General features: G+C 42.9%; 1 protein-coding gene across 2 annotated transcripts in view; it reads left to right on the top strand.

Moving 5' to 3' along the window:
* LOC144824694 (metalloproteinase inhibitor 1-like) overlaps window positions 1–14,800 on the top strand; it is a 56,051-nt gene that overhangs the window by 24,302 nt on the left and 16,949 nt on the right. For both annotated transcript variants that reach the window (XM_078683721.1, XM_078683722.1), the window contains exons 3-4: window positions 1,702–1,772; window positions 8,041–8,155. In XM_078683721.1, the coding sequence (XP_078539847.1) occupies window positions 1,702–1,772; window positions 8,041–8,155 (186 nt within the window). The remainder of the gene's footprint in view (window positions 1–1,701; window positions 1,773–8,040; window positions 8,156–14,800) is intronic.

Genomic DNA, 14,800 nt, shown 5'->3' with positions numbered 1-14,800 from the left:
CAAAATCACTCAGCGCCACCACAACATCACTCAGCGCCACCACAACATCACTCAGCGCAATCCCAGCATCACTCAGCACCACCACAGCATCACTCAGCGCCACCACAGCATAACTCAGCGCCACCACAACATCACTCCGTGCCATCACAACATCACTCCGCGACATCACAGCATCAATCTGTGCAACCATTCAACAACAACTGGTTCAATTATGTTCTCTCAATGTTTCAAGCTTTATTACAAATGTCACAAAAAGATGTTATTTCACTTCTGTTCTTAGATTTTCATCACAATAAAATACACTGAACATAATCTTCACAAACGTTATTTACAAAAGTTTAAGCTATTGCCAATATAAATTACAATCACTTTTATTTAAGTATTAATTATTTAAAAAAATTAAAAGCCGTTGCTATTTGTAATATCAATACATCTAAGTCACGTAAATACAAAACATGCTGCATTACAAATTCTATAGTCGTCACATGTGCGAAAGTTATAACTATTGGCATTGAAAATGACAAAGCTATTAATTTAGCTATTTTCAAAATCAACACATAAATAAAAAAATTGTCATTTACAAGACCAATAGCTCAAACTTTCATAATGCGAGACCTATTGCATTGCAAATGCTTGTTAACAAATGACAGGACGACTGGCCACTGACAGCGGCTACGTAGACATGTGTCAGACAGGTTTTCCTCTTTAAATATGGGTACAAGAGGCTGAGGTCTGTGCATCTAGTCATTGCAAGACCACGGAGGATGGTTATTTTCCAGACATTCAAAAAAAGATTCATAGATATACTGTCATTTAAATTTTGTTTTCTTTCGTTCCTTCGCTTCACCTGCAAAATCTCGGCCTACAAACAACCATGTGCTTCAAAACATAAAAGCCCAGCAAAAAGAAATCTCAAAGGTCCAACATTCTTAATTGTTTTAGCTGAGTTGTAAATCTTCTCATTAGACAATGACTAAATATATTTGCACCTCAAGATAGTTTGTCTATTTTTACGAATATCATAGAATGGAACAGATTTTACTTAATTTGTGCGCTATGGAAGCAGGGGTGTAGCTATCAATAGTGCAGCCTGGTGGGAAAACCCCCATCCCACTTGTGAAAAGTTACTAGTAGCCATTTTTTACTTGTAAATTCTGTCTTCTATGTTGCCACCCCTGAATTGAGGGGTGGAGACATAGGAATGCGCATTCAGGAGTAAATCTGATCTTGGAAAAGATCACTTGGAAAAGAGTGTAGACTTACACTTTGATGCAGTAGTAGATTTATATGTGAGTAAACGTACACATGTAAGTTCACCTTTGTGAACCCGTCACCACAGCACATTGCTCACCTGCATGGAGCCGAGCACCCCGAATCTACGTTGAGCGCCCCTATACTGCCTGAACTTTTTTGAGCAGCTGAATGTTGTACATTTTTGCAAAATTAAAAGGCAAGAAGTTTGCGGCTGCGCAATAAAGCAGAAAAAACTTTTTTGCAACACAATATTCAATATTGTTTATCTGCTGCTTTTATTGACCATGCCACGATCTGCAACCGCTACACAATAACACTCAAAAATAGAGAAACAAAGTTAGATGCCTCTCAGTTCACTGGTCTCTTGGGTGTTTCTGTGCGTAAAATTAATAACCATTTTCTTTGGTATTGTCATTTTGTTCTAATTGTCTGTTTTCTTTCTGACAGTCCTCAAACTCAAGATCCACGAAGCCACCACGCAGGCCGGGGATAAAGGCTACAAAGTTGAAGTTGTCCAGGTAATTTCAGGGGAGGCATCAAAATGCATTGTCAGAAGGGCTTTGCTTAAGAGATTTACAAAAATAAAGCAGAGTTGACATCTTAGGTCATGCACCTCTTAAAACAGTCCGCGGGATTTAGGGGCCATGTTGCTGCCCACTCCCTTCCCTGAAAGATGCTGTGTTCTACCAATAGGAAGTCTCAGTGATGTTGACTCATCACAATGCCATGTGTATCAGAGACGACATCACAGATCCTCTCGCCCCCAGCCACATCACAGGGTTGGCCTCTTGTTCCCACCTTACGCCTCGCAATAACATCCAATTGTCTGGGTAATTAACTGACTGTTGGAACAGAAACTAGAGCAACTACGCCAGGACCTTGGAGCTTTCTTGACTTTTCTTTCTTGCCTCATAAGCCCTCAAGAACAAGAGTACCAAAGTCAAGACCAAGGGTGGTGTAGTGTTGTGTGTCATACATGGAATCAGGAACACTGCTGTGCTCCGGATTCCATGAGATGACAGTTACAACCCAGGTTGATATGATAGATGTGTTTTATCTATCTCCATAATAAATCATCAATTAACTTCCTCCTGACTCTGGAAGATACTTCATTTCACTGGCGACGATTGGAGAAGAACCGCAACTCAACCTGGAGTCCCTACCTGCATCATTGCACCTCGTCTGATGCGGAGGATCACGAACTGTTCACAGCGGTGTCAGCGCTGTTTCCCCATCCACCTGAGCTTCATAAAGGTGAAAACGCCATTATTGTGAGTAATTTTGGGAAGAGGCTGAGCAATTTCAACTGAAATCTGCATTCTCCGGTGAGTCGCGCTAATTCAGCCTGTGCGCATGCGCGTAAAAGACCCTGAACGAGACAACGCGCGAGACCAGTGCCTGAATGTGATCAGTGTCAGCGCGAGCCAAACCTGAGCGTGACCAACGTCTACACCAACGCGAGCTGCGCGAGCCATCCCAGTGCCAATGCGTATGACGTCATAACGTCACAATTTAACGCACGGCGGCCATTTTAAGGAAAGAAATCTTCTACCTTCACGAAGATGATCGTTTTTATCAAACAAACCCATATTTCAGCATCTAAATACACTGGAATGCAACAAAATTTATAAATGAAACATTTAAAATACTAAAACTACAATTTAGATATAAAAAAAAAAAAAAATAAATAAATATATATAAATTTTTTATTCATCATAACATTTTAAATACTGTACTAACACTATAATGGAAAGTTTTTCGGCACCGCCACCATTTCTACCTAATCCAGGCGAACCTATATTAGAATGGAAGAGATGGAAAGAAGGATTTCATGCCTATATAGAAGCTATTGGAGGAGAAGACTATACAGACAAGCGTAAATTAGCCATTTTAAAACACAGTTTGGGTGCGGAAGGAAGGCATGTCTTAAGCCATTTACCTTTGCCCACGGATGGTGTATCAACTTCTGATAACACGATTGATGTTTTTGATGAGGCAATTAAACAATTAGATAAACAATATATAAAAAAAGTCAACATAGTAGTTGCACGTCACAAGTTTTTGAGTAGGGGTCAATTACCAAATGAATCAGTTGACTCATTCATAAACGACTTAAGAGTTTTAGCATCAAAATGCATGTATTCAACGTTTCATGATCAGATGCTGCGTGATCAAATGGTTCACAAAATTGCTGACACCAAGCTTCAAGGAAAACTTTTAGATACGGAAGATTTGACTTTAGATAAAGCATTGGATATCGCTCATCGTTTTGAGAATATGAAACTAGGAGTGAAAGAACTTGCAGAAAAAAACATTGCCGAAATCAACCTTGTGAAAAAATCTAATTTTGAAGAAAAAACTTTCAGAAACAAAAACCAACAATTCCATCAAGGGAGAGAATTTGCATGTTTTAAATGTGGTAATCCAGATCACTTAGCAAATGACAGAAAGTGTCCGGCAATTGGTCAAATGTGCAGATATTGCAGAATGAAAGGTCATTTTAGCAAAATGTGTAGGAATAAGAATAAGTTTAAGAATAGGAGTTTTAACCAAAAAAGAAGTTCAGATGAACACGTAAATGAAATTGAAGACGATTATTTAGAAGAAGAGTTTCTTTTTGCAGTGTACGAAGTCAACGCTGGTGAAAAAGATTCACCTTATTGCACCGTAAATGTTGGAGGAAAAGATATAAATGTCATGGCTGATTCTGGGGCAAAACGCACTCTCATAGGTGAAGAATGGGTGAAAGAATTTCCTGATCTAAAATTATCCCCTCCAGACGTAAAGTTACTTGGATATGGCAAAAAACCCATTGATATTCTAGGGTTCTTTACAACATCCCTTAGTTTCAAAGGTAAAACAATTAATTCAAAGGTTTATGTAGCCAAAGATGGCTCTTGTTTGTTAGGTTGGCCTCAACAGAGGGACTTAATGATAAAGTTAGATCCCAATCATCCTGAACAGGTACTAGGATATTCTGATTTAGTCATGAATGTAGAGTCTGATCTCGGTTCTGAATGTGAAAGAAAATTTCCTTTGGTTTTTTCGACCACCAAATTGGGTCTATTGAAAAACTTTGAACACAAAATCATACTAAGGGAAGATGCTGTACCAAAAGTTCACAAAGTAAGGAATGTCCCATTACATCTGAGGGATGCAGTAAAAACTGAACTTAAAAAGTTATGTGATCTAGATGTCATTGAAGAGATAGAATCCTCTGTTTGGTTATCCCCAGTCATTGTCGCTCACAAGCCCAACGGCAAAGTAAGACTCTGTGTGGATTTGAGGGATTTAAACGGAAATGTTTGGGTAGACAGACATCCTCTCCCTAATATTAATGAAATGTTCACAAAGTTGAAAGGGGCATCAATTTTCTCCACTCTGGACTTGTCAAATGCTTATCATCAGATAGCATTACACAAAGATAGTAAGCATTTGACATCCTTCATCACATCGGAAGGTGCCTTTAGATACAAGAGGATGCCGTTTGGCCTAATATCAGCATCTTCCGTTTTTCAAAGGATCATGCATAATCTTTTTAAAGACTTCGTCAATGTCTTATATTTCCAAGATGACATTTTAATTTTTGCATCCAATCAATCTGATCATTCCGAAATTCTGTATAAAGTTTTATGTGTATTACAAGAAAGTGGTCTAACACTTACGAAAGAAAAATGTAAATTTGGTGTATCCTCTGTAGACTATTTGGGTCACACCATAAGTAAAGAGGGCATTTCCCCGAAAATGAATTTAGTCAAGGCCATAGAATTAGCTCCAGACCCTGTTGACAAGGATCAGCTCAGATCATTCTTAGGGCTTGCAGAATATTATTCAAAGTTTATTCCCCTGTTTTCCGACAAGACTGTAAACATGAGAAACTTGATGAAAAAAAATGTTCAATTTATTTGGGATGACAATTGCAAAAAAGAATTCTTGTTGCAAAAAAAGAATATCATATCTGCACCTGCATTAGCAACGTTTAATACTGCTAACAGTTCACTAATTATCACTGATATAAGTAATGTAGGTGTTGGTGCAGTATTGATGCAACGTCAAAAGGGTCAGTTAGTGGCGATTGGGTTCGCATCTCGTCCTTTGAGGGATGCTGAAAGCAAGTATTCCACACTAGAAAAGGAGGCTCTAGCTTGCTGGTGGGGGATTGAATACTTCCGGAAGTATGTGTATGGCACTGAGTTTAAGCTATGGTCTGACCATCGTCCGTTAGTGGACTTATTCACTACCAAGGGATGTGGTAAAGCAACTTCAAGAATTGCCAGATGGCAGTACAAGCTTCAAGACTTTCATTTTAAAGTAGAATATATCCCTGGCATTAGAAATATCTTAGCTGACTGTTTATCTAGGTTGCCTGTGCCCGATGACAATATTGTGGAAGAAGATAAGGATGAAGATAACGTAGTGTCTATATGTGAAGTCTCCAAAGGTTGTATGGATGAGGAAGCATGGAAGTCAGCGTGTGATAATGATTCAATTATTGGTGATGTGAGCAAATTTGTAAAAACACAATGGCCTCGCAAAGAGTTGTTGTCTGATGAGTTTCTCCCTTTCTTTCATGTTGCTCAAGAATTGTCCGTTGTAGGGGATGTTTTGGTTAGAGGTCAACAATTAGTGGTTCCTCATGACTTACAATCCAAGATTTTAGACATGGCTCACGAAGGTCATCCTGGGATGACATCCATGAAGAGAAGGATAAGGAGTGAATTCTGGTGGCCAGCAATGGACAAATGCATAGAACGTCAGGTTAGAGACTGTCTAGATTGCTGTTTAAGTGATAAAACTCAAAAACATATTAAGTGTGAATTGTTTCCCATTTCTAGACCTTCACGTGTATGGGAAAGTGTGTCATTGGATATTGCTGGTCCTTTGTCATTTAACAAAAGTGTAATGTACGCAATAATTTTGGTAGACCAGTTATCTCAGTGGCCTGAGGTAAAGATGGTAACCAGTATAACATCCAATGTTGTGATCAAGTTCTTAAACGAAGTGTTTGAAAGGGAGAGTTTTCCAGAATCAATTACTACTGACAATGGGGTGCAATTTATATCCTCGGAGATGAAAGAGTTTATGGAGCGTCATGGTATAAGGCATAGACGCGTGTCAGTGTATTATCCAAAAAGTAATGGCATCGTGGAAAGGTGGATTAGAGTATTTAAAGAAGGTCTTCAACTTGCCTTACAAAATGGAAAAGATTACAAACAAACCATTAGCGAAATTCTGTGGTGTTATAGAAACACACCCAGGAGCATGGGAGATTTCTCTCCTTTTGAAAAGATGAGAGGGAGGAGGTGTTGTTCTAACCTATCACAACCATGGATGAAAATGCTTGGCTCTAGGAAATCTGTTTACGTTGATTGTGATCCTTGTGGTAGTTCTTCTCAGTTCAATGTCAATGATTGGGTTCGTGTCAAGAAATGCAGGAATGTCAAGTCTGGTGAGTCTCGGTATTCCAAGCCTTTGATGGTCACGCGTGTAGGAAGGCAAGTTGTCGAACTTTCAGATGGAAATGTGTGGAACTTATCTAGGGTTGTTAAAGTTCCCAGATGGTTATGGCCCAAGGATGTGTTTCCAAAGTTTAAGGTTTTTTCTGGTTTGAAGTCTTCCAATAGTGCAAGTAATTGGAGGAAGTTCTCAGGTTCAACAACTCTTCATAGTTCTCCTAAAGTTAAGTCTTCCTGCTCCACCAAAGACAATGTACTAGTTCATCGTGAACAAAGAAAATGTCATGTTCCAGTATGGTCAAAAGACTATCACCTTTATAAGTAATTCAATTTGTGAAACTTATATGTTGCTTATCAGATAATAGTATTTATATATTTCTTTCTTTTCATAATTTCTTGAAATGTAAAGTTTGCTAGTTCTTGTTATAAAGTGATTCTTGGTGTTTTTATAAATGTTTTATTACGAAGGGGAATGTGTAGTGTTGTGTGTCATACATGGAATCAGGAACACTGCTGTGCTCCGGATTCCATGAGATGACAGTTACAACCCAGGTTGATATGATAGATGTGTTTTATCTATCTCCATAATAAATCATCAATTAACATCCTCCTGACTCTGGAAGATACTTCATTTCAGGTGGCAAAAGGCAAACCAGAAGTTATCTCTGGAAAACCTGAATCAACGTTCACTGTAGTGATTTTGACAGTATTGAGATCAGGTACTACTGAATATCAGAACATTGGAATGTTGGGAGCTCCATTGAAAACAATGGAGAGCTCCGGGCTTACAATGGCTGGTATAAGCCTGGAGCTCCAACATTCCAATGTTTCTTTGTTCACAGCTCTGGCTGTGAACAAAGGCTTCAGGGAGCCTGAGGGGATTTCAATCCCCTCACGCTCCCTAAAGGCTTTGTTTTTTTTTGTTAGAACATTCTGTCCTCTAGTGGTAGAATGTTCTAATAACCTTACAGCCCTTCGTGGCATGGCTATACCGGCTATTAAAGTCCCTCTCCCTTGTTAAAGGCCCTCGCCTTCGGCTCGGGCTTTTAACGCTGGAGAGGGCCTTTAATAGCCAGTATAGCCCTCTACGGCGGGCTATAAGGCTATATCAGAACATTGGAATGTTTAGAGCTCCCTCAAAAACAATGGAGTGCTCCGGGCTTCTAATGGCAGGTAAAGGCTCACAGCTCCAACATTCTAATGTTGTCATTCACAGCTGTTGTTGTGAACAAAGGCCTCAGGGGCTCACAGAACACTGCAGCTTAGAGCTCAAGAGGTGATAATTTGATGACTGCTCATGGTCCACATTATTATTCATGTCTTCTGCTAGGTACTGAAGGGCATTGTGAAACTGAAGACATTGAAGTTCATCACCATAATGAATGGGACTGATTGTGAATACTTTCATCCTTCCACCGACTTCCATAAGGATTACTTGATCACAGGTAAGTCTCCTCTGGGGGTGCTTGTGGAGAAGACAGCTTTATGCAGTTCAGTTGGGGGATATTGGGTATTCATCATGATTAAGGCTTCCTGTTTTCCGTTTTCACGGATTTTTACAGATAAATACAGACAGAAACCAATGTGTTTTCTGTATGTATTTATCTTTAAAAGCGGATAAATACAGAAATATGTGCTGCTTTTTAGTGGCTCTCCGTGCTATCTTTCATGCATGCATGCAACAGCTGAGCAGACGGACAGCAGGAAAAAATTAAAAACAGGAGGAAAATTCTTTAAATACCGGCATGTGTCAATATACATTTGTGGTATAATTCTAGTATTTACCAGTGGATGTATTGTTATCTAATACTTGGCAGCTTATATAGCTAAAACACAACAGACAAAAATGTATGAGTGCGCATCTATCAGTTAAATAAATATGGAAATGTACAGTTTTAATCCTTCATATATACGCAAAACTCAAAATAAATATGGATAAATACAGCTACAATGGCCCAAAAAATAAATATGGATAAATGCAGATGGAAATGTTCCAAAAATAAATACCATAAAACCGGGATCCCAAATCATGATATAGTATTGCAGTATCCCACAGACGGTCACTTTTGTACTCTACTTGAGGCCCCCCACTTCCTACAAATATGCACATACACTGCTTAATTCCCTGCCCTATTTCCTACACTTTTTCACATACTCCACTTGAGCCCCCTATCCCACTTCCTCCAAACTTGTATATGATTACGTGAGCCCCTTGACCCAATTTCCCCATGGCATACACTCTCATGTGAAACACCACTTGGTTTTTGATTATCATAATGGATATGTTACACAGTGCTCACTTCCCAGAATGTTTCAAAACATCTAAAAAAACAAAACTCAAAGATAAAAACACCGAAAGCGTGGACTGGAGACACCAGCTGCAAAATAGTTGGCTGCACTAGAAGGTGTAAACTCTAGGAGCGGGCTCACTTTTATTCATTATAACATAATGTGGATACCACCAAGAAAGGGAGATGCATATTTTGCTAATGCTGCTATGTACAATCTTTGAACACCCAGTATTGCGTTTTCTCCAGTATTAGGGTGTCTTTCATGGATTCACATGCTTGAATATTCCCCGTCGTCGGAGTGGGAGTCCCACGGTAAACAAAATAGCAATAACATACTAATAATATGTATATGTAAAACATAACACATGAAATACACATTAGAAAAAAGGCAGTAATAGCCTAAACATAATTCCACATAGGAATACATGAAGAGAGAAAAGACACATGTAGTCTATTCCTGTCATTATGTTAGTCCAAACTGTAGTCAATCAGGCGCCAGCAGCCCTCCAGAACCTTCTCCTCAGAGCTCAGTACCTCAGATTTTCTACCGTATGTCGTGTGAAAGGGAGTCTCCCTGAGCTCTGCTCAGTTTTCTCTGCTCTTCAGGTTTTCCTGCGTTCTCAGCATGTCTTCTAGTAAGAAGTCTCTCTTTAGACCTTGCTCTTCTTGTGGAAAGCTGCGCCTTTATTCAGAAGATCCTCACAGTAAGTGTATTTACTGTCTTTACCCTGACCATGAGGTGGGTAAATGTAAGTTCTGTAGAACTTTCTCCACAAAGACTCTAAAAGATAGGGAAGGCCGTCTTCTACTATGGCTTCAGAGACTTAAGGACAAGGATAATATACTTTCTGATGCTGAAAGTCTCATTTCTGGTCGTTCCCAAGCAGCTTCAAAACGTGGTAGTGTGCAGGAGTTGCCTTCACCATTCCTTAAGAAGAAGATGTCTCTCACTCTGGCCCCTGCGGTGTCTTCACCTCTACCTGCTACGTCCACGCCCACGAGACCTGGCTCTCAGGCGTCTACTGCATCTTTCACTCATGTTTCTGTTAAAAAACATGTTTCTTCGTCGACAGGAGCATCGGCGGTCGTCCTGACGACGAAATCTGCCGTTTCCGGCTCGTCGACGACGACAGTGACGACGACGACGTCTGCATCAGGATCGTCGACGGCTGTTTCGTCGACGGCGTTGTCGTCGACTAAGGTAACTCTCAGTTTTAAGACTGTGCCATCGGTCATCCCTATTGCTTCATCGTCGAAGAAGCCTCCACCGTCGACGACCAAATCTTCGTCGACGAAGAGTGTTAAGAGACCAGCTCCGTTGACAGCCGCCCCGTCGACGACCGCCCCGTCGACGACCGCCCCGTCGATGACTGCTCCGTCGACGACTGCTCCGTCGACGAAAAAGAAGTCATCCTCGTCGTTGACTCCGTCGATGAGAGCTCCGTCGACGGCTCCATTGCCATTGACAACAGAACCATCGACAATGGATTCTTCTAGTGTGGTTCCAGCACCTTCATCGTCGTCGTCAGTTCCATCGACGACATCTTCCGCATTTGCCTGTCTGCCTTTGTTGCCACTCTCGTCCACGGGCTCTGCCACCGTCGACACGCTTCACCAGCGCCGTAAGGTGCCTATTGACCAAATTTCAATCTCCAGTGACCAGCAACCTCCCTCACCCTTGTTTGCCACGGATTCCGATCAGGACTCGGAGGAGGATGTGCATGAGTCTTTTAGGGCGGCACGTAGTCCATCTGATTTGGTAATCAAGTGCCAGGACTATAGCAATGATGATGAGGACCAATATTTCCAACAAGAGGAAACAACGGTTCAGGCTCCTACAGTGACAGTTCCTTTGTCACTTATTTCTAATCTCCAACATATGTTAGACGATTATAATAGGCATTTCCCGCCTTCTCCACAGGTTCCTACAGTTCCTTCTGTTTTAACGCCTGTTGCAATGCCTGTTGCAGTGCCTGCTGCGGCTCCTCTGCGGCTTCTACCTTCATCTGCTCCGCAGATACAAACGTCAGTTCGGAAACACGCTACTGTGTATGACGACGAAGGTGAAGCTACTCCGGATCGTGAAGATGGTGAGGTCCGAGATGACGATGACGAAGATATGGCAGAGTGGGATCATTATCAGGCTCAAACTCCATCTCCCTCTCCGGCAACGCCGGGTGATTCTCCGCCTGTGGATATTGCAAGTTTCCATCAACTGATGGATAGGGCGGCTCAACGTTTTAAATTGCCAAGAGTACAAAGGGAAGAGGATTGCTTCCTCTATGATTTCAAGAACCAACCATTTAAGCAGATCCATACTGTACCTATTATTGATTTTATCTGGGCTGAAGGGGTGAAATTGATGCAAACCCCAAATTCACTGCCGGCGCAGATGCCCCGGTTGGAGAAGAAATATAAGGCGCCTGTTGGTAGTCCAGCGTGCCTTATTGGACAGCCGAAACCAGATTTGGTGGTTACGCAGGCAGCTCAGCGCCGTTCTCCAAATCCTGCTTCTACTGTGACTGCTCCACCAGATTGCGACGGTCATCGTCTGGATGCAATAGGCCGGAAATTTTCAACGATGGCCTCCACCACATTGAGAGCGGCCTATGCTCTGGCTATTTTGGTGCGGTACGATCGCCAGATATGGGCAGACATGACGGCTTTCGTGGCTATACCAGACATTTCAAAAGCGGAAGCTTTGCAACTTCTCCAAGAAGGTGAGAGAACATCAGAGGAAATCATTGACTGTGCCGTCGATATTGCCTGTACAGGTTTCCGGCAGCTTGCTGGAGAGGCTGTTCTACGCAGACAAGGATGGTTATGCTCCACATCTTTTCAGCAGGAGGTGCAAGCGAAAATATTGGATATGCCGTATGCCGGTGAATCACTTTTTGGAGCACATGTCGATGAGGCATTACAGTCTATCAAAAAAGATACCGACACTGCCCGTTCTTTAGGAAATTTACAATTTCGGAAGCAGCCCTTTCGTGGTGCACGAGGACGCGGCACCTCTTGAAATTTTCGAGGAGGAAGCAACCAGTATTGTTCCTACAACCAAGGCAACCAACGCTACTCCAATAACCAACAACAGTCTTCTCGTCAGCAGTCTTCCAAGACCTATAGGGGGAAATCTTCCTACAGAGGATCTGCTCCCAAGAGACAATGACTTGCCTTTGCCCCAGAGAGTTGGAGGTCGAATCTCCCTGTTTTGTTCTCAATGGTCTTCCATTACTTCGGACCGTTGGGTTCTGGACATTGTAGAAGAAGGCCATGCTCTAGAGTTCATCAAACTTCTTCCTCCTACTCGATCTTCCGGCCCACCTCCAGCCCAAATTCAGGAACTACTCCATCAAGTTCGCCTTATGATACAGAAGGGGGCAGTCGAGGTGGTGCCACAATATCAAAGGGGGAAGGGATTTTATTCCTGTTTTTTCCTTATCATCAAGAAAAACGGAGATTGGCGACCAATATTGGATTTGCGAGCACTCAACAAGTACCTTAAGTGCCAGTCCTTCCGCATGCTAACGCTGTCAGAGATCTTGCGCTTGCTCTTGATGGGAGATTTCATGGCAACTATCGATCTCCAAGACGCCTACTTCCATGTCCCTATTCTACCGCGACATCGGTCGTACTTGAGGTTCCGCGTGGGAAGGAAGGATTTCCAGTTCAAGGTGCTGCCCTTTGGCCTACGCTCCGCCCCTCGCGTCTTTACAAAGGTACTAGCTCCTGTGGTCGCCTACCTGCGTCTCCAGGGTTTACAAATATTTCCATACCTGGACGACTAAAATCACAGTCTCTCACGCAGTTGCTTCAGGACACACGCCTTTGTCAGGAGGTCTTTCGCTCCCTCGGACTTTCCATCAACATTGAAAAGTCCCAATTACGACCAGCTCTCTGCAAGAATTTTCTGGGGGCCATGTTAGATACAACTCTTGCAAAAGCATTTGTGTCTCAGGAACGCCAACAGAAGATACTTCAACTGGTGTCTCTTCTACGGACAAAGCAGTCCGTTTCAGTCCGATTATTAAAATCATTTCTTGGAATGGCATCATTGTGCATTGCGCTGATCCCAAATTGCAGACTACGGACGCGCCCCATTCAAGAAGAACTGGATGGGCAATGGCGTCAGATCACCGGTTCCTTTAACGACAAAGTCTGTGTCATCGCTCGCATGAGGGCGGCTCTCAAATGGTGGACGCAGTCATCCAATCTGTTGGCAGGGACTTCCTTCCTCTCCGTCACTCCGGAGCTTGGGGGGCACACCTCCAAGGTCTGTCCATAAAGGGCAAGTGGACTCTGCCTCAGAGGGCTTGGCACATCAACAGGCTGGAGTTGATGGCAATTTTTCTAGCGCTCAAGTCATTCCATCCAGTACTTCAAGGAGAGTCAGTCCTTATCCAAACGGACAACACAACCAGCATGCATTATATAAACAAGCTGGGCGGAACGAAGTCTCCACTCTTGTCTCAGCTGGCGCAATCGATCTGGGACTGGGCTCTGAGTCACCACATCACTCTCACTGCTGTTCATCTTCCAGGTGTCTCCAACATCCTAGCGGATTACCTCAGCAGGTCAACGTCATCGACCCACGAATGGGAATTACATCAACCAACACTCGAGTTGATTTTTCAGCGATGGGGTCGTCCGTCGATGGATCTCTTTGCCACACCAGAGAACTGGAAATGCCCATCTTACGCAAGCTGGCATCCCCACCGAGGGTCACAGGGCAATGCCCTTTTGATCAATTGGTGCAATCTGTTTGCTTACGCTTTTCCTCCGATCTCTCTGGTGCCTCGAGTATTGTGGAAGATGCGGAGGAAGCCATGCCACATTCTTCTGATTGCTCCAAGATGGCCTCGACAGGCGTGGTTCTCGGAGCTGCTCCTTCTGTCCCAGTGCGAGCCCATCCTTCTTCATCCTCGAAGGGACCTCCTCACGATGGACAAGGGTCAAATTTGCCATCCAGACCCCGCATCTCTGAGTTTGACAGCCTGGAACCTGAGCACTTTGAATTTGCCCATTTAATCATTCCGCCAGACTGTAGAGACATTCTCGCTCAGGCCAGAGCTCTGTCAACTGTTAAAACCTACAAGCTGAAATGGAGAAGGTTTTGCCATTGGTGCGCTGCAACTGGTGTCCATCCCATTCATTCCACGCCTGCGCTGCTCCTCCCATTCTTTCTACAACTGGCTCAATCCGGACTGTCTCATTCAACTTTGAAAGTTTTTCTGGCGGCAATCTCATGCTTCCGCCAGGATGGCTCCACTTCATTGTGTTCTTCTAGGATAATGCGTCAATATTTCAAAGGATTGTTCCGCAAGTTCCCACCAGTTCGGCGCCCTCCTCCTTCTTGGCGCCTTAACATCATTTTAGCACAACTCATAAAGACACCATTTGAACCTATACACAAGGCTGATTTGAAGTTCCTTACTTGGAAGGTTGCTCTTCTCCTTGCGTTGACGTCTTCTCGTCGCGTAAGTGATATTCATGCCTTCACGGTAAATCATCCTTTTCTTCAATTCCAGTCGGACTGTGTAGTGCTTCGCACTAATCCCACCTTCCTGCCCAAGGTGCCTTCTGATTTCCACATCAACGAACCTGTTTTCCTAAAGACTTTCTTTCCTAACCCACAGTCCCCAGCGGAGCAGCGCTTGCACTCCTTGGACATTAAAAGGTGCTTAAAATTTTACATCAGCAGAACAGCTCCTTTTCGTAAAGCTGACCAACTGCTCATAGCTCATGGGCGCTTCCACAAAGGGCGTCCAGTTACCAAACCCACTATTGCTCGTTGGGTTT

This window comes from Lissotriton helveticus, chromosome 3_1, assembly GCF_964261635.1.
Source record: "Lissotriton helveticus chromosome 3_1, aLisHel1.1, whole genome shotgun sequence".
Classification (NCBI taxonomy): domain Eukaryota; kingdom Metazoa; phylum Chordata; class Amphibia; order Caudata; family Salamandridae; genus Lissotriton; species Lissotriton helveticus.
The sequence above is the reverse complement of the archived record's forward strand: the minus strand, read 5'-3'. Positions and strand labels throughout refer to the sequence as shown.